This window comes from Euleptes europaea, chromosome 1, assembly GCF_029931775.1.
Source record: "Euleptes europaea isolate rEulEur1 chromosome 1, rEulEur1.hap1, whole genome shotgun sequence".
NCBI lineage: Eukaryota > Metazoa > Chordata > Lepidosauria > Squamata > Sphaerodactylidae > Euleptes > Euleptes europaea.
The window spans coordinates 89,775,788-89,794,810 of record NC_079312.1 but is presented as its reverse complement, the minus strand read 5'-3'; the positions used below and the strand labels follow the sequence as shown (position 1 = coordinate 89,794,810).

General features: G+C 40.8%; 1 protein-coding gene across 1 annotated transcript in view; it reads right to left on the bottom strand.

Moving 5' to 3' along the window:
• The window catches only part of LOC130475803 (collagen alpha-1(XXIII) chain-like), a 428,306-nt gene that overhangs the window by 108,888 nt on the left and 300,395 nt on the right, over positions 1-19,023 (bottom strand). The window contains 1 exon segment of the mRNA XM_056847672.1: positions 8,825-8,869. Coding sequence (XP_056703650.1) covers positions 8,825-8,869 — 45 coding nt within the window.

The window sequence follows — 19,023 nt, the reverse complement described above, 5'->3', positions numbered from 1 at the left end:
TGCAGAGGAAAACACGCTGGTGTCTGGGAGCTGCAGAGCTCCACTGGCTCCCGCCTCCAGCACAGCCACACTGGCAGGGATTTCCTGGAAGGGAAAGCCCACACCGGCGTCGGGGGTGTTCCAAGGGGCAGAACTGATGTTAGTCAGTTTCCTAACCTCTTTTGCCCCAGGAATGCCCCCTCAAGCAGCAGCGTTGCTATGCCACCTTTTTGGGTCATGTAGCCCTGTTGCTTTCTATGGGGGCATTTCCCCCTTTTTCATTTTAAAATTACTTCAGGAATGGGCTGCCCAGCTTAGTTTGGATTTCTTGGCATAATTAGCTCAACAGGAGCTTTCATTTGTTCCAAGTGGGTTTTAAAAAAATCTTTAACGATCGGCCAGAATTGTTCAAAAGTTTGAATTTATTGTGTGTGCTATAATGCAGGATAAAAATCCAGTAAAGAAATCCAGTATTTTAGAAGTCCATCAACTGCAAGGTCAATAAAACATCCAACTTTAAAGTCTCATGACTTCTTAAGTGCGCTACATTTGCACTGGTTATTACTAGGCTGTTGGCCAGCATAATTAGCTGAGATGTGTTGCATCACACATTAAGTTTCTGTTCCCTGATGAAAACAACCACTCCAGGGAACAAAATATAGTTCCAAGCACTAATTAGTTCCCAGCCAAGCCCTGTATTTCCAAACAGTATTTTGCAAGTGATTGCTAACTAGTTGTGTTCCTTTAGAAAAAGTCTATATCATTCCTGAACTGCAAAACTTTCTCCCCTAGATATGGCAATAAAACACTTGCTGCTATGATCAAGTAAAGAAAACAATAATCCCAGGATTTTGGGGAACATTTGTCGAAAGTATTGGGCCTCTGGAAGAGACAAGGTACATGTACTGGATATTCTCATTTACTGCCTCTCTTTGAAAGGAGAATACCAGCACTTTGGGAAAATTAACCCCTTTTCTGCCAATGTAACCCTGGGAAATGCATGTTCTCTGCTGTGAGCACTGGCATAGCTCATGATCATTGCTGAAAGGATTGGATCTCCCATAAAAGCTTGCGGAAGGACTTGGTGGAGATGTCAGCAAAAGGAGGAACAGAGATTTCATCCATTTTTCAGGATAAACAACCAGCTGCTGGGGTAGAAAGAGTAGAAGGTGGAAAAAGATTTGCTCTGCTGTCTCCTTCCACAAGCTTCTCTGCAGGTTGTAACCCACTGTTATCTTGTTTGGGAGCAATATTTTTAAACCGTTTGATGTTTGGAATTCTTTGTAGTTTCCCCCTTGAATTCCTGTAAGGGGCAGTGAAGGACAACTTACATTTGACAGGTGTGCAGTTGCTTAAGAAGTACTGCTACCCAAGTACTATAATTTATACAGCAGTTTAACATTTGCAATCTTTATCATATTTCCTTCTTTCTTAGAAGAACTAGAGTTTTATTGGTCTCTAAGATGCTACTGGCATCAAATCTAGCTCTTCTACTGCAGACCAACATGGCTACCTTCCTGAAACTATCTTACCTCAAAGTAAATTACTATTATTCTTTTTTTATAAATGCGGAGCCAAGTCTGAAATAGTTTAGCTTGCGGAAAACCCCTTATGGTCTCCCATCCAAATAATAACCAGGGCCAATCCTGCTTAGCTTCTGAGATCTGACAAGATCAGGCTAAACCATGCTGCCTTCCCCTCCCCTGCTTAGCTTCTGAGATCTGACAAGATCAGGCTAAACCATGCTGCCTTCCCCTCCCCTGCAGATTACCATAGTAACACATAAATGGCTATACTAGCTTGTATATTATTTCTTTTATATGGCTATGTCCAAAGGGCAACTGTGCACGAAGGATTTTAGAGCAGATAGACTGGCCCTGGATAATGCCACACATTATTTTTGGAATTTCTCTAACTTCAAATTAAGATCATCCTGTGGCTATGAGACTTCTCTTGAGGAAAGCAAGACTGACAGTGTAATCCTAAGCAGAGCTGAGCCTTTCTAAATCCACTGACTTAAATGGATTTAGAAATGTGTAACTCTGCTTAGGTTTGTACTCCAAATGCCATTTGGATATCACAGAACTAGTCCCATGATTCCTGGCTTCTGAACCACCTTTGCTTTTGAGGCAGTGGCAAACTGAAAGGACTGGAATCAGACTCAAGCATTATTTTTCCATTTTCAGGTCTTTTATTTTTATTATGACCAAAATGGGCACTCTTTGCAGGGGCTGAGTAACATATTTACGGTAAAATCATCTGAAATATGTTTAAAAGGAGACATCTTCCTTGTTATTTTAATTGCACCAGTCCCCACAGACTTGCATAGGACCTTGTCCTGTTGGGTGATCTGCCAACTTGAGGGGGGGGGGGAAGAGAGAGAGAAAGGAGGAAATCATTCTTTCCAAAGAGTTGATGGCCTTGAAAGTGTGTTCTGCTAACACTTTAAAAGGCTTAACTTTGCATTCACAGGAAAGAAGGTCTCAGATAAACAATCCAAAGAAAAAAGGACAGGGACTGAAAAGTTGCAGTGAGCAAAACAGAAGGATGTGTAGACTTACTATAAAGCTTACAATGACATGGTGCAATGCCATTTAAAAATCTCTTTAGCATAACAAACATTCAACATTCATAGGTCTCTGTCTAAGGCATAAGGACTAAAGTAAGCAATCTGTTCTTCCTGAGGTAGCGTTAGATGTACACGAACATTGAAGTACCTTACTAGAAACTGTGCATGTGTTTGTAAGCAAAATGGGAAATACCACACTGGCGAAAATTAATGGACTCTACTCCGATAAGCAGAACTGGCTTTTGCCCCAGTGGATTCTCTCATTTAAGATTACTTCACACGTTGACATTTCCATGGTGTGTACCTGCTAAAATAGTATAATCTGAAGAGGCTACATGTTTCTTTGTTTTACAATTTTGTGTTTATGAAGGGTATATTAGCTGTATTTATTTATGTATTCATTCATTAGATTTGTACCCTGCCTTTCCCGACACAGCCAGGATCACTGATTCATGAAACCCAAGTGTATTTAAAAGAGAAATGTATCTAATTCAGATATCATGCGTTATGCAAATCTTTAACAGATACAAACCAAAAAATGTGAGGTGTGAATTATTCACAGGGTTGCCAGGTCCCTCTTCGCCACCAGCAGGAGGTTTTGGGGGCGGAGGCTGAGAAGGGCGGGGTTTGGGGAGGGGAGGGACTTCGATGCCATAGTGTCCAGCTGCCAATGCAGCCATTTTCTCCAGGTGAACTGATCTCTATCAGCTGGAGATCAGTTGTAATAGCAGGACATCTCCAGCTAGTACCTGGAGGTTTCAAAAGTAATACAGCACACTTGCTCAACTCTTATTCCAAGCAAAAAATAAATAAACAAATCTTTTCAGACCACAATCTTTGTCGGTTATTTGTCTATAAGTTCAAAGCACAACAGTGTTCACATTACACTTCCAATCATATATACTTATAAATGAAACAAAGCAAAGCCAAACACAAGGAAAAACCTTGAGCAAGTGTGCTGTATTGCTTTTGAAATAACTATACCAGCACCATTAGTGGAATTTTGTGATAATTAAATAAGTACCTGGAGGTTGGCAACCATAAGTATTCAACATATACGATGGTGCTTTAGCCCATTGGGGGAGAAAGGTCACTTACTTCCCACCAGCCCACTGTGCAATAAATGCTGAACTCTGAGTCAACTAGCGCAGGGAATGGCTTCCATTTCCTTTTACAGAGATGAGATATGCTTCTTTATTTTCTGAGGGTGCAATACCCAAAGTGCATGGCCAGATAAAGGCTATAAACAAGAGTTATTAAACCAGATTCATCCAAGTGATACAAGTCCTCACTGTGTGTGTTTATCTTAAAATAACTAACAATCCCAGAAAAGATCAAGCAGTAAAGTGCTCAGTTTTTGGCCTCAGTATTTTCTCCCCTTTGACATTGCTGCCAGGATAAGCCATTTTTTGGGATATGCAAAATTTATGGTCACCACCTGACTAAACCAAAAAAACCCCATTACGTTATGCTTCCCACTTGCTTGTAGATTTCCATTTCATAAATGTACAAAGGACATGGCACTCATCTTCTGAGACTTGTTAGATTATTGTGTACTGGGATTTTTTTTGGGGGGGGGGGAAATTGGTTAAAACAACAACAGTACTGGAAACAATTAAGATTTTCTAAATACTGTTAATTGTCCTGAGTCCCTAAGTGCTATGTTAAGTAGACATAACATGACCTCAGCCAAACATTTATTATGTGATTGCTTGTCAACTTATTATAGGGCATATGTATCCACAAGGGAAGATGATCCTATATTACTGTGCTACATAGTTTAGTGATTATTTTTACCACTCATCTGCAACTGATCTTAAATTCAGGGAAGCAGAGTGGTAAAAACTGCCTCACCACAGTGTGGATATTGGAGATGTGTATCTTCCTATGTCGCCATTAAAATCTTAAGTAAACTTCCTAAACAGCGACCACATGCTGAGGAGCTGGCAATGGCCAACCACAGATTGCAATGCTGAGTGAAGGTCAGGCTGTCATTCTCTCATCCCCCTGCTTCATGCCTATGGTTTCTTACCCAAACATCTTCTCCATCCTGGTCCTCACCCCTAAATCCCACTCTCTGTTTTTCCTACCTGTTCTCAAACATACTCCATCTCTATATTCACCATTATCCTCAAGTTCTATCCTCTGGATTATCCTGTTGATTCTCTCCCTCTTTTTATGCCCTTTAATTTTCAGTTAGTCTTCCTAATTCATAGTCTCTTTTGTTTCCTTTCAATTTTACCCTTCAACAATTATAACCAGATTTCTCTAAGACACTCATCTCTTCTGCTTCAGCGATTTCTTTTTTAAAAACACCATCTTCTACAATAGTCTGGATCTGAGACCCAGGGTGCTATGGACTTTCCATTTGAAGCAGTATGACATCCTCCCACCCTTCGGTCAGCTACAGAAAAAATTATGCTGACATAAATGCTTCAGGAGCAGACCTCCACTGGTGCATCAGGAAGGTGGAGCTGCCAGGACTACTATAAACTGCTTATATGCTACCTGAGAGCCAGAGGTGCAACATAAAAACTGCCAGCTCTCTAGTCCCCAGTAATCTTGTGGACAGCTCCCCTGCTGAATTCTTGAACCGAGACCAACCTCAGGCTATCTTTCTCTGCTGGACAGCTCCCTGATCTTGTTAAGTTGCCTCTTCGCTCCTCCGGGGACAAGAGGACACAACATGACTGCGAACTGTAGTTTTTTTAGTACAGTTTTTTGGCACGAAGTCCCAGTCAGGTCCTAACCAACCATGAGTCTGGCTGCACCCCCCTCAAGCAAGAGATTGGGGAAGGTAGCCACTTGAGACAAAACTTTTATCCACTATTACACCTGCCCCCTGGGAACTTCGCTTCTATTTCCTCAGCAGAAAAAATAAGGCTTTGCCTCCCTTCAGTGGATTTTGATGAAAGAGGTGGAGCCTGATGGCCTCTACCGAGAGAAACTGCACCAGCTACTTCCTTACTTCTGGCAGCAGACACTGTGAAGGAAACTAAATACTTGCTTCGGTTGGCTGCCTTATGCCTCTTTTAGCTGGCAACAGGCTGAAAGAATATTCCAGGGGAGCCTATCAGAACTGCTGTTCTCCCTTGTCTGTTGGAGAGGCCTGGATGGAATGTGATGATTCTTTCACCATCTGTGGGAGCCTAAGAGGAGAGGAAGATTTGTGCCTCCCGCTCTTTCTGTAAGCCTTACATCAATATGGGAAAATACCCTATTTCCTTCCCCCTCCTCCTTTGTGAGATGGGGGAGGGTAGCAATCCCAGTCCTTTCACTTTGCATGGGTTTCCTTGGATGGGAGGAAACAGCACAGGCTCTTATTTTCTCAGGTGCCCTGGGCAAAGCAAAAGGGTCATTCAGCAAGGTGCTTTCCTCATGCTGTCTGTACTTAGAGAGAGGGATTGCCTGGCAACAGTGAGCCTTCTCATCACAGGAAGTGGGCTGGTCCAAGCTCCATTTACTTAAGCAAGACTTACTTCTGATACAGAAGGATTAGGATTGAATTTCATATTAATAAATTTATATCAATTCAAATACATTTTTCTCCAGAACATTCATTTTAATTGCTTTAGACAAAAAGGAACCATTATTGTAATTCATTCCCACACCATTCTTCCTTCCACATAATTATTTTATGGGGCGAAAATATTCTAGAATTCTTCTGTTGTAACCAATGCTTCCCAAATTGAATCAGTTCTAATGTTCTGGCAAATTATCCATGGGAATACTCATGGAATTATCCATGTTTTTTCCATGCTGGTGAAGAAGGAGTTGTATTTAATAACGATCCATAGTATTTCTTAATATTTTGTTTTCTTTCATTTAGCATCTGCGTTGGCATTGAGATTCAGGGTGATGGTAAGCTGGTAGGCACTGAGTTATTTACACCCCAATCCTAAGGGGGGGGTAGATACGTGATAATGTAATAAATGAGATAAAATACAAAACCCAGTAAAACTCCTCCATGGAGTTTCACGGAGCTACGCCAGCTATTTTGCTGGCAAAGAAACGCTGCAGCATAGAGGGGCGTTCCCAGGCCAAAAGGGGCTTGGAAGCTGCCTAAAGCAGCTCCGCCCCTGGGAGCAGCCCCAGGAACCCCTCCCCCCGGATGCCAGTGTGGGGAGTTTCACTGGGACTGCGCCACCAGGGAGGCAGTACTGGTGGCTGAGGCCCAGGCTCCTGCATCGCTTCCCAGGGACAGTGTAAGTGCCTCCGTGCTGGCATAGGAGCTACTTAATTATGACACAAAGTGGCACAGACACCGGTGCGGGGTCTCAGCGGCTCCTATGGCACTTAGGATTGCATAGTTACTGTGTTTTCCTGAGTAGTTAAAACAGTATCTCAGTAGAGAGGTTCAGAAAAATTATGCAGAAGGAAATGGTTAGATACCCCCTCCCCTGTACTCCAGTATGAATCTGCCTTCCTCCAGGGCTGCTGTTACCTTTTTATAAATTGCAGGAGATACATGATTATATCTGTCCCATGTCACATCCAGTTTGGCCTTCAGGAGGCAGCTGTGGGTTAATGCTTTTAGCACAGCTGGAAAATAGTTCTAACCATCTGCAAGAGTATGTTTACCTCAAAAGGAGAAAAGAACTGTATGTTCACTGATGTATAAAGTAAGGGAAGAATTGTTAAGAATCCTGTACAATGTGCTATAAATAGTGAAGACAATGATGCATCTGAACAGCTCACCAAATGATCAGCTCCCTGCCTGTGACCCACAAGCAGGGTAGGAACCGAACTACTGAGGGCTTGAGATCTAGTAGATGAACTGAGCCTCTACCAAAAGCATACAATAAGCAAATAGCTGCTCAGACATGAATATTGGCAATGGCCAGAGGATGCACATGCCTGAGAGCGAGAACTTGGAAGGTCAAATAACTTTGAGACAGCTGTAGCAAGACTATAGCCTTTTTAGTATCTCGGAAAGCAGCTGTGCTAAAAGCAAGAGCCAGAAAGTTCCTTTATGCCATCCTTTCATGTGTTACAAACCCCTTATCTTTCCTGACCCTGACAGTAAGAGGAGATGAGATGAGAAAAGGGGGAGGGACATTCCTCTGAGAATGAAATGCTTAGCACCTGATAAGTGACTATTGCTTCATTCCAAATAGTTTACACTGCTCTTCTTTCTGTGTAGTTGATCTATCATTTGCTTCCTTGTCTGGCTTTGCAGATGAAACAGAGGAGGGGAAATAACTGAAAGCAACAGTGATCTTGCCTAGTCCATCAGAAATGTTAAAGTGTTAGCTCGTTTGCCCTAAAACAACAAGGTCCCAGTTGATTATGGAATAAATTCATGGTGAGTATATCAGTACCTCTACTATGCTGTGCTCAGGCTGGCAGAACAGCCTGGTTGTATTAAAGGCCTCACTATATAAGTATGTTTTTAAAAGCTTTCAATGCGCTAGCTACAATAGTTGCCAAAGAAACATCCCTCATGCAAGCCAATCTACTGCTAAGTCTTCTGGCTCACTGACCACATTTATTTAGAGGCTGTGAAGTTGTAACCACATAAGAGCTTCTACAGAAGGATGCTATCACACAATGCAAACAAAAATCTATTTCCATTTATCAGCTGTGGCAAAGGAGCAAGGCCTTGGTTTCTGTGAGGTAAAGTTTCAGAACTAAGCTATCTACAATAACAAATGTTAGGCCAAAACCACTTTGCACTTAGGCCAAAACTTGTACACCAAGGGCAATCTGCTCTTTGGTTAGGCTGATTACAGATTAAGACAGGCATACTGCACAGCAACCTATATTTTACTTGCAATGCGATTCTCTGTGTATACATATTCTATGTATGTTTTTTCTCAACTTCAAAAGAACACATCACTATAACCACTTGCTATCAAAGGTGGTCAGTTTGTTCCTGCTGCTGTTCCAGTTTTTGATGCAAGAGTAGGTTTTGCTATGGATTAAGGCTTGTAGAGAGATAGTAGATTCCCTTTACATTCTTTATGCAGAAATATCACAGGGATGCCAAGTTGCATGGCTAATGTTTCTTTAAGGGTGGAACTAAGGCTTTTGATCTCTGGAATCACGAGCAAAGCCTTCAGGCTCTGGCTGAAAATTTTATTTGTCACAGAAGCTAATGGGTGCCTCTATCTTTTAAAATCTGAGCCCATGCTGGGGGTGAACTAAGGACAGTTCCATATTAAAAGGTGATCTATTATGTATGGTAATATTACTTTTAGAAGGACATTAGATAAATTTCATCTCAGGATTTATGTATACAATTTAACAGTATTTCACAAGGCATGGTGGGCTCACCTGGTTCTCCTCGTCGCCCAGGCTTTCCTCGTCTTCCTGGTGGACCTGCAGGAACAAAAGATTTAGTCAATTATTTAACTTATTTCCCAACCATTTGTCTTTCAAGAAACCCAGAACAGGTTACACATGGCTTTGCAAGCAGTGCCCTATCCAGGCACTGACTAGGCTGTGACTTGTTTGGCTATTTCTCCTTCTTTCATAACACTAAAACTCAGAGGCACCCAGTGAAGTTGATGGGCAACAGATTCAGGTCAGACAAGAGAAAATACTAATTCACTGAACAAGTAATTAAATTGTGGAATTTACTGCCAGCAGAGGCAGCGATGACCGGTAGATTACATAGATTTATGGGGATAAGGTCCATTGATAACCACTAGTCAAGATGACTAATGGAAGATTCAACATCCAGAGGGAATAAAACTCTGAATACCAGCATTAGGAGGAAACATCAGCAGAAGGCCTTGGCTTTTATGCCCTGTTGGCTGGCACTCCAGGGTAATTGGTTGGCCACAGTGTGAAACTGGCCTAAATGGATCCTGAAGGGCTCCTCTTGGGTTGTTATTCTTATAACACTGTAAGAACTCCCTGGTGCCCTAACATGCTATCCAAAGAAACAGATCAGAAGGTGAACACAGAATAAAGTCATCCCTGTCAAATTCACAAATTGGAAGGGGTCGCAAATACAGTAGAAGACAGAACCATGATACAGAATGATCTTGACAGGCTGGAGAACTGGGCTAAAACCAATAAAATGCATTTCAACAGAGATAAATGTAAAGTTCTGCTTTCAGGTAGGAAAAATGAAATGCATAATTATAGGATGGGGGAGACTTGTCTTAGCAGTAGTGTGTGCGAAAAGCATCTTGGGGTCTTAGTAGACCAAACACTGAACATTAATTATAAGTGTGATGCGATAGCTAAAAAGGCAAATGCGATCTTGGGCTGCATCAAAAGAAGTATAGTGTCCAGATCACGCGAAGTGATGGTATCTCTTTACTCTGCTCTGGTTAGACCTCACCTAGAGTATTGTGTTCAGTTTTGGGCACCACAATTTAAGAAAGATGTAGACAAGCTGGAACATGTCCAGAGGAGGGCAAAAAAAGACGGTGAGGGGTCTGGAGACCAAGTCCTATGAGGAAAAGTTGAAGGAGTTGGGTATGCTTAGTCTGAAGAGGAGAAGACTGAGAGGGGATATGATAACCATTCAAGTACTTGAAGGGCTGTCATATAGAGGATGGTACCGAGTTGTTTTCTGTTGCCCCAGAAGGTCAGACCTACAGAACCTACAGGTTAAAATTAAATCAAAAGAGTTTCCGTCTAGACATTAGGAAGAATTTTCTAACAGTCAGAATTGTTCCTCAGTGGAACAGACTTCCTCGGGAGGTGGTCAGTGCTCCTTCCCTGGAGGTTTTTAAGCAGAGGATAGATGGTCATCTGTCAGCAATGCTGATTCTATTATCTTAGGCAGTTCATGAGAGGGAGGGCATCTTGGCCATCTTCTGGCCATGGAGTAGGGGTCCCTGGGGTGTGTGGGGGAGGTAGTTGTGAATTTCCTGCATTATGCAGGGGGTTGGACTAGATGACCCTGGTGGTCCCTTCTAACTCTATGATTCTATGAAATATGAACATATTCCAACCCAGCTCCAGCAAAAATATGAAGTTTAGGTGAACAAATCACACTGTTATTCCCTGTCGATCCTATGCAAAGTCTCATCATGGGGATTTCATCAATTTACCATTTTTATTACTTTATTTAGGCAACATCTTCTCCCAAGCAAAGATGACAGAAGCATTGCCAGGATCCTTATTGAAACCAGGAGATGCAATGCAAGATGTCCTTGCAGGCTTATGAAACTACGTCAAAGAACAAATTGTTTAGAGAGTTTCTATCCTTAATTACCAAAAGGTGAAAGGCTCCCTTCCCTCCCAATTCACATGCCCTGGCAAGTTGAGGGAACAAGGACATTCATCATCATTGCAATATCTGGCTCTGGCTCCAGCATTTAAGTAACAACAGTTCACTACTTCAGAAGAAAAGACACTGATTCTGCATATCTCATCATTTATTCGGCACTTTTCTTTAAAAAAATTAAATTTAAGACAGCCAGCGTGGTATAATGGTTAGAGTGTTGGACTAGGATCTGGGAGACCCAAGTTTGGAATCCCAGGCCACCATGGAAGCCTGCTGGGTGACCCTTGGGCCAGTCAAAGCACACTCAGCCTAACCTACCTCACAGGATTGTTGTGAGGATAAAATGAAGGAGAGGCAAATGATGTAAGCTAAGTTGTGCGCCCATTGGGAGGAAAGGTAGGGTATAAATGAAGCAACTACAATAAATGAATAAATTTATTTTAAAAATTTATCATAAACTATCAGGCCTCAAAGTAAGCTTAATTTGGTCATATTTAGCAAGATTCCTGAAATTATAATTTCAAATAATGCATAGAGGATTTGAAAAACGACCAAAATTTTCTTGATGACTTATCCAAAACATTTCACTATGATTGTGACAGGTGCTTTTTAGTAGGTAAATCATACAACACTAGTGTAATGTTTAAAGCTCCGCAAATGCAAGGAAGGAGTTAACTGTGTGGCTCTAAGTTCTGGGTCTTTAAACGTGACACTAGTCCTACAGGGTGAACCTACTGAAACGGTTTATCCCATGATTGTGGTGCGACATTTAGAGGGGGCCTCACATAAGTGCAAAAGTGTGGTCAAACTCCATCTGCCTTGACAGTTTTAATCAGGGTCAACGTTTGGCTACACAACTAGTATTGTCTTATCTCCACCTAATTCAGCAATGTTACAATAAAATAAAAATGAAAACCACAAATTACTAATCAGATGAAATCCGGGTGGGGGGATGCTATTTGATTTTGAATTGAAAGGTAATAATTATGTGATATCAATGTGAGACAATCTTCCAGGTTAAAATTTTTAATGGCATTCAGCTACACATGGCACACGTGAAGCTGCCTTATACTAAACCATGCCATCGGTCTATCAAAGACAGTGTTGTCTACTCTGACTGGTAGCAGCCCTCCAAGGTCTCAGGAAGAGGTCTTTCCCATCACCTACAAACTGATCTTGTTTACTTGGAGATGTTAGAAATTTATGGAACCTAAGGGTTGAGCTGAAAACTAAAAATTCTTATAAGGTAATATATTTATTAGGTGTACACAGTAAAATGTGTACACACAGTAAAATGTGTACACAACGAAATGGATTAAAACACTGGGCCTGGAATGCAGGCTACATAACCACAAGTGTAAACAGTTACACAATTAATTAACACCGTTGATGATATTTAAAATATAAATGACCAATAGACCATATGTGTTTTGGCCTCTTGGGCCTTCCTCAGTGGTTAAATTATACAAAACATGGTTATTAAAAAAAAGCATCTGGAAATGCATTTCACAAGGTACTTTATCAGAAATTTATAAACTTTATATCGTCTGTGGCCCAATGAGTTCTTTTCCCCTTTTTTGATTGTCAATTTTGATGTTAGGTTTGTCTATTTGGAGCCACTACCCATATTTTGTAAAGTTTCTATTCAACCAGAATTTCCATTATTCAGAATCAAGTCCAACCTCTTCATGTCTGTGGTTGGTGGTTCTGCTTATATAGAACACATCTGGAGTCATTACCACCAATAGGCAGAGAAGAGCACTTTCTACAAGTAATACTGTATTTCAGGTGTGTTTTTTTTAACTAGGGATGTGCATTCAGATATGAAAAACACCTTATCGATATTGATATTTGAGATTCTTGAGAATTCCAGAACCTGTTTATTCATCTCCCCATTGTTGAAATAATCGTTTAATTGCCAAAAAATATTGCTTTTTCATACAAGCAAGATCTAGAGGTCTCAGATCAAGCACAAACAACACTTGTTAAAAGTCTGCTCGCACTACAACACTCTTATACCCACTAAGGGACATTTCCTATGCAGAAATCAAAAATGAAAATATTCTTATTCATGTACTCTAGGAAACCCCCACTCAAGTCTCTATGGATAGCAACTTGTCCTTTGCATTAATACAGTCCATTAAAGAGGTTGAATAGCACAGAGGCCAGTGTACAAATAACAGTATTCCTCCTCCCTCTTCTAAAGCTGAATTGTGGTACAAATTGACTTGTGGGAAAGGTTACACATATGCACTGCAGATTATTTTCTTTCTTTCTTTTTTGGTACTGTGTCAACTTCAGCAGGGATTAGGTGCCAAAGATCCCATGAGCTGCTGAATCAGCACAGTTGCTGTTATGACCATGACACAAGTTCACAGGTTGATTTTATTGAAAATACGTGGAGTTATTGAATGGCTTTTTCATTAAATTTCAATGAGAATTTCTGTTAAATTTTGTGTGGATCCCATTAATCAGACTAAATTCAAAATGGCTTTTTTTTTTGAGGAATGCAAAATTTGAGAGACAGCTTCTGACTGATATGCAGTATCAAAATTTGGTGGTGGTGGGGGGGAGAAATAACCCCATACATCCCTTCTTCTAATGCCAGTTAAAAGACATTTGGCCGAAGCAGAAAAAGACTCCTTTCTCATAAGTGAAGCCATATGATGGGCATCTATTTTAAATAGAGAGAGAAAGAGAGACACTGAAATAATAAATTGTTTCAGGCTCTCTCTCAGGGGTTTTCATACAAAGCGCTGGCTGTCTGCTCTAAAAAATTAGGCCCATGGGAATGTGATGGGTGGGCTGGTTTGGATCAGACCAATTTTCAGAAAGATTTTACTTGTCATCCTGGACTTTTATAAAACTGGCCATATGTGCATTATGCAAGTCTGGCTGGAGACAGGGGAGTGCAAGGGCAGGGAGAAGCCCTGATACCATCCTAAATTTTATACATCCCCTATCTTAAATCTTTGACAAGCATGCTAAGCTTAAATGCACTGGACCTTGACTCATTTACTAGCCCATTTGCTTCTGTAAGTTTGTTTGCTACAAAACATATCCATTGAACTAGGGATGTGCATTCAGATATGAAAAACACGTTATCAATATTGATATTTGAGATTCTCAGGAATACCAGATATTGATTCCTCCAAAACTCCGGAAATATTTGAGAGTATCTTAAAATATTTGGGGCTGTCATTTTAAGCTGCTTTGACCTATTTTTCTGCAATTTTTAAAGTTTTCTGGGCAATGGGAGGGAGGGTAGAGCAAGGCATCTCTCCCAGGCAACCCTTCTGAGCAGAAAACAAACATCACGCCAAAAATGTTATTCTTGTCATTCTCATTAAAAAAAACCCCACAAGCATCACTGGAACAAGAGATGCTAGGAAAGCAGACAATAATCTCAATTTAAAACAAGCACAAGCAGATTCCACAAAAGCACCTAAAATGAAGCTCATGCATGCTGTATTGCACTTGTGTTTTTCTTTACAGGGGTGGGAGGGAACAGGAGCGCCAGTAATGAAGGGCTGTTGGTTCTGTTGGGTTTGCCTCATTGGCCCTGGGTTCTGCTGGGATTCTCTAGTTTGACATTGGTTGTGTTGGGCTTGCATCAGTATCCTCTGCTTAAGTTGGTTCTGCTGGGATTCTCTGGAGGCTGTAGAGGCCATCTAGTCCAACCCCTTCCTCAATGCAGGATCAGCCTAGAGCATCCCTGACAAGTGTTCGACCAGCTGCTACTTGAAGACTGCCAGAGAGGGGGAGCTCACCACCTTTGATGTTGGTTCTCTTTGCATTTGGAAGCTTTTGGCCAGTAACTGCTCTTGTGTGTTTGGTTATTAACTTCTTTGATTTCCCCCCCATAGGAAACAATGGAGACACGCAGGATGGCTGGGGCACCGTATTCAGGACTCCTTGGTCCAATTTGCTAGAAATCTGGGGAGTGGGAGGTGGGGTCTTTAGTGGACAGGAAGTACCAGGTCTCCTAGTGTCATTTGGTTAAAGAACAGCCACTCCAACCCCCTAAAAATATACCCCAGAGGGAATAACAGAACCTGAATTCTGAAATCCCCCCTCATCTGAATCCCAAAATAGTATCAGGGGACTCAAATAACATCCCTACACTGAGGCAATGTAGTGAAATCTGGTACACTTCAGACACCACTGGATCTCGAGTACACATCTTGGTATTGACCCGCACACTTGTTTACAGAAAACATGTACCACACAACACACATAGCAATAAACACCCTTGAAGAATGAGATGTCACAATGAAGTTGATATGCCCAAGCAGGACACATTTTGAAATGTCATCTCCAAACCCAACCTCCAGCCTGGACCTATTTGCAAGAGACTGAGAGTCAGTGAGGTCATCTTAAACTGTGGCTTTCACTGATATACATTGTAGACTAAACACTGGCTGTAACCTGCTTGTCCATCATCTGCAAGTCTCAAGTTAGCAACAGGGGAAAAAAAAAACAGCTGGTATAAAAGGACAGAGAAAGCTAAGCAAAGGTTGGCATTTAGTCCTGCACACTTTGTTGAGAAGATGACAGGTGACAAAAGCCCCAGAAAAGTCTCCTCTCTCAATTTTACTCTCTTTCTGCACTCCCACAGTTTTTGTGTGAAAGTCCAAAAGGAAGTCCTGGCTGGCCATGGTGAGGTCTGTGAGAGTGAAGCGTGGCAAAAACAGAGATGGAAGTGGCACGGGGTATTGTTTTTATTTTTTATACTCAGTGTTGAGTGTTCACACAATGCTCATCCTAGTGCTTTGTTTATTACCCATTCAGTCATGAACAGGAAGACACCTCAGTGTCAGTTTATCAATTAGGCTAATTACCACAGCCCCCCTGAACTTTTTACCTTGATACCAGAAAGCAGCTTTTAAAAGTTCCATATCAACAGACTGTGATATGTTTCGTGCTCTGTTCTTCTCTTCTTGCAAAGCTTGAGCTCACATCCCACCCACTGGAAAAAGTTTGTTTGGCTGGAATGTGACAAGCTGTTTAGGAGTGAGCTGCTTTATGCTTTGTATTTGCCCTGCCCTCTGAAAAATTCTTTCATATAAATGTAAATAGAGGACTCACAGTATGATATAGGATAGTTCAAAGGGCTAAGGGGGAAAAATAATCTTTGTTTTTACTGCATTGACATTAATCAGACAGAAATCAGAATTGGACTGAACTGCGATGGGGTAAAGTATATTTTGAAGACAACTGTTAAAATTTGTATTTCAGAACATCCTTCCATATTTTTTTTGTTCTTCTAGCAAAATGCCTAAAGCGGATAAGCTTTAAATCTAGGACTTCTTACTTAATTGTATGTTAGACAAAAAGCAATATCAGCATTTCAAGCATCCCCCCTTAAGAAAGGAGACATTTTCAAACTGTTTTGTTCCTACCATTAGCAAAGGTCTTTATTTAACTAGAATTTAACACCATAGCTTACTGACCACTCAAATGTATCCTGCTCTGTAACTCCAGCCCTGTAGATTCATGCCTAATTATAACTGTATTGTGCTAGTGGTCACGAGGGAAAGGTAGAAATGGCCTTTCTAGACAATTACTTTATTGCAGCCCTGTGCTCCACTCTTATTCAACCCCTCTGGAGTATCCAAACAACCTTAATCAAAGAAGAGTTTCTGTTGCAGGGAAAACTCATTTCTCCATCAGTCAATTCACAATATTCTGCCACTGGAAAAACTGGCTAGTGCCAACAGTTCTGGTGCCAGGCAACATACTCCATGTCATGCTATTTTGTAAATGTTATATAAATATATAAACCAATAGGTTCCTATCCCATGGCAGGTCTATGTATGTAGCCTTTTAACATTTTAACCCCACTCTAACAAACACTAGTTATTTCTCAGCATAATGCCCTATACATTCATGAACTGTCCAAACTTTCTTGTTCAGTCATTTAGTTCTAAACTACATACTCCCTTTCTCCAGCACTGAAGCACATATCTCCTTCTCTATATGTGTACATTACATAGATAGATATACAAATGCAGAGACAGAGAGACAAAAAGCAGGAACCTTTCCTCATTTGGACTGTACTACTGATCCCAGTAATCACTGGTGCTAGTATGAAGATACTGCATATACTTGAGCTGACACCAATACTGTATCAAGTATCTTTTTCATGCCAGTCCATACAGGAAACTGTAATTGTTAAATTAGCATTAAATAATGAGACAAAATAAATTGAAATAAGGATACACTCACACACACACACACACACAGAGCAATATTGCATGTACAGTATTGTACACAGTGATACAAGAAGGGCTGTGCTACAGAAGAAATAGGCATTTGTATGACCAACATGAGAAAATTAGACCAATTAAAGATGACCTCTCAGTAAAAAATGTACAACAAATTGGAAGAGTGGATGTGGCATAATCTGTAGGTTTTGATTTGGAAGGATATTTGCTCACCACCCAAACATCTCATACACTGGTCACATAAAGTTACTATCTGGATAAAGTCTAACAGGTGAGATTCACATTTATGACTGGCTGCAGATTTTGATGGTAATCTTTCCATGAATTTCAAATTTAAACTTTTCAGGCCACCACCTTGAAATCAGACTATATGGTACATTGACATCACCTTGCCTAGGGTACCGATAAAACAATTTTTTTTTAAAAAAAGTTCCAATATAATTTTTGTGCATGTCCCTCAACTATGAATGTGAGCCAAATAGCTGTAGTAAGATGAGACTATGTAATAATATCCAGTTAAGTACTTCCAGAAGTATTCTCTTACAAGACAGTGAATAATAAAAAAAGGACGTTTCTAAAATAAAATCCTTTCATGGCATTAACAAGCAATCAATAAATTCCCATCTTGTACTTTTAAAAATAACATATTCACTTATGTGTACAACACTACAAATCATTAAGTATCCTAATTCCCCTTACGTACAGCATGACTGCCATCAGGACCCCAACAGCCACCCCAGACCCCAGACAAGGATTTTGTCAGCCCCTTCTGGTAACCCAGACCCACCTCAAACATTATCTGAAAATGTCACATGACTTGTGTTAACTTCAATCATGCAGGGTGTCCTTGACATTTTAACTTGTGGCAAAATTAAAGTGCAGACTGTCTCTTTCCATAACTGTCTTGAATGCCATCCCAGCATGCTGTGTAATCCCAATTTACAGCAGAGGAAGACTGAAATATAGCAGTAAGTGAACATCTCGAGGCAATTCAGCGAATCAGTTCCAGAGAATTCTTAAGAACAGACTCTCTTGACAGAGGACTGTCCCCATTTTACAGGCATAAGATACATACAGAAGGCAAAGGTTGCATAAATATACAAATGTTATTTGTCCTATTTGACAGAAGGTGAATACTGAGGTCAGAGATAAGTGACTTTTCCCCAGTATAGTCACAGAATTCTTAACCACAAAGACATTAAATATCTTGTGAACTACTTCCTTTTGTCAACGTGACATAATGGATAAAAACATGGTTATAGCAGCACTGGAGGGGTGGAGACCTACTTTTTATTGTTTAGAGAATGACTGCTCCCTCCTGAGTGATTTTCTATCCACTCCTGGTCTAGACTTAAACAAGGCTGCTTTCAAATGGTTATAGGTCCAAAGCAGAGAGGATTTTGGGGGTGGGGAGCATCAACACGTCATCCTTTGATCATCTACTTTCTGTTTTCCCTTACTTTGCTGCTATCTTTTCCTAATCCGGTTTGGTGTGATCTTTTTTTTTTTAAAGACTGCCGTCAAAGTGTGTTTGTACGCCATGTGTATGGGAAGATGCATATTTTTGCAGGTCCCGTCCACATTGGCACCATTTTACTTGCCTGAGCTCTTTTATGGCTGCCATTTTCCCCTGCCACTGGAGGGTGAACTTTTCTTTTTTAAATTGGCAGTTGACATATCACTATAGTGTTATAATGTTATAACGAACTATCTACTAATTCTTCTGAATGCCAAGCTTTCTTTTTAAAAGTAAATCTCCAGACCTTTTCATTGCAGCCTTTCTTTTATATCTTGAAAGCAAAAGGGCTAGAGACATCTTTTTTGCCCTAAACGAACGATGAGAATTCAGCAGAGTTAGCAGATAGATTATGAGTTATAACACTAAAAAAGAATCCTGAAAAACCCTTTGGTGGCATGGGGTGGGGTGTGTGTGGAAATGGCAGCCTTGAGGGTTGAGGCAAGAGAAATGTGGGGGAAACTGCCACGCGGATGCTCTTTCACAGTGGCCCTAGGCTCTTCCCCTGCTGACTTCCTTAGCCAGCCAACCCAAAAATGAAAGT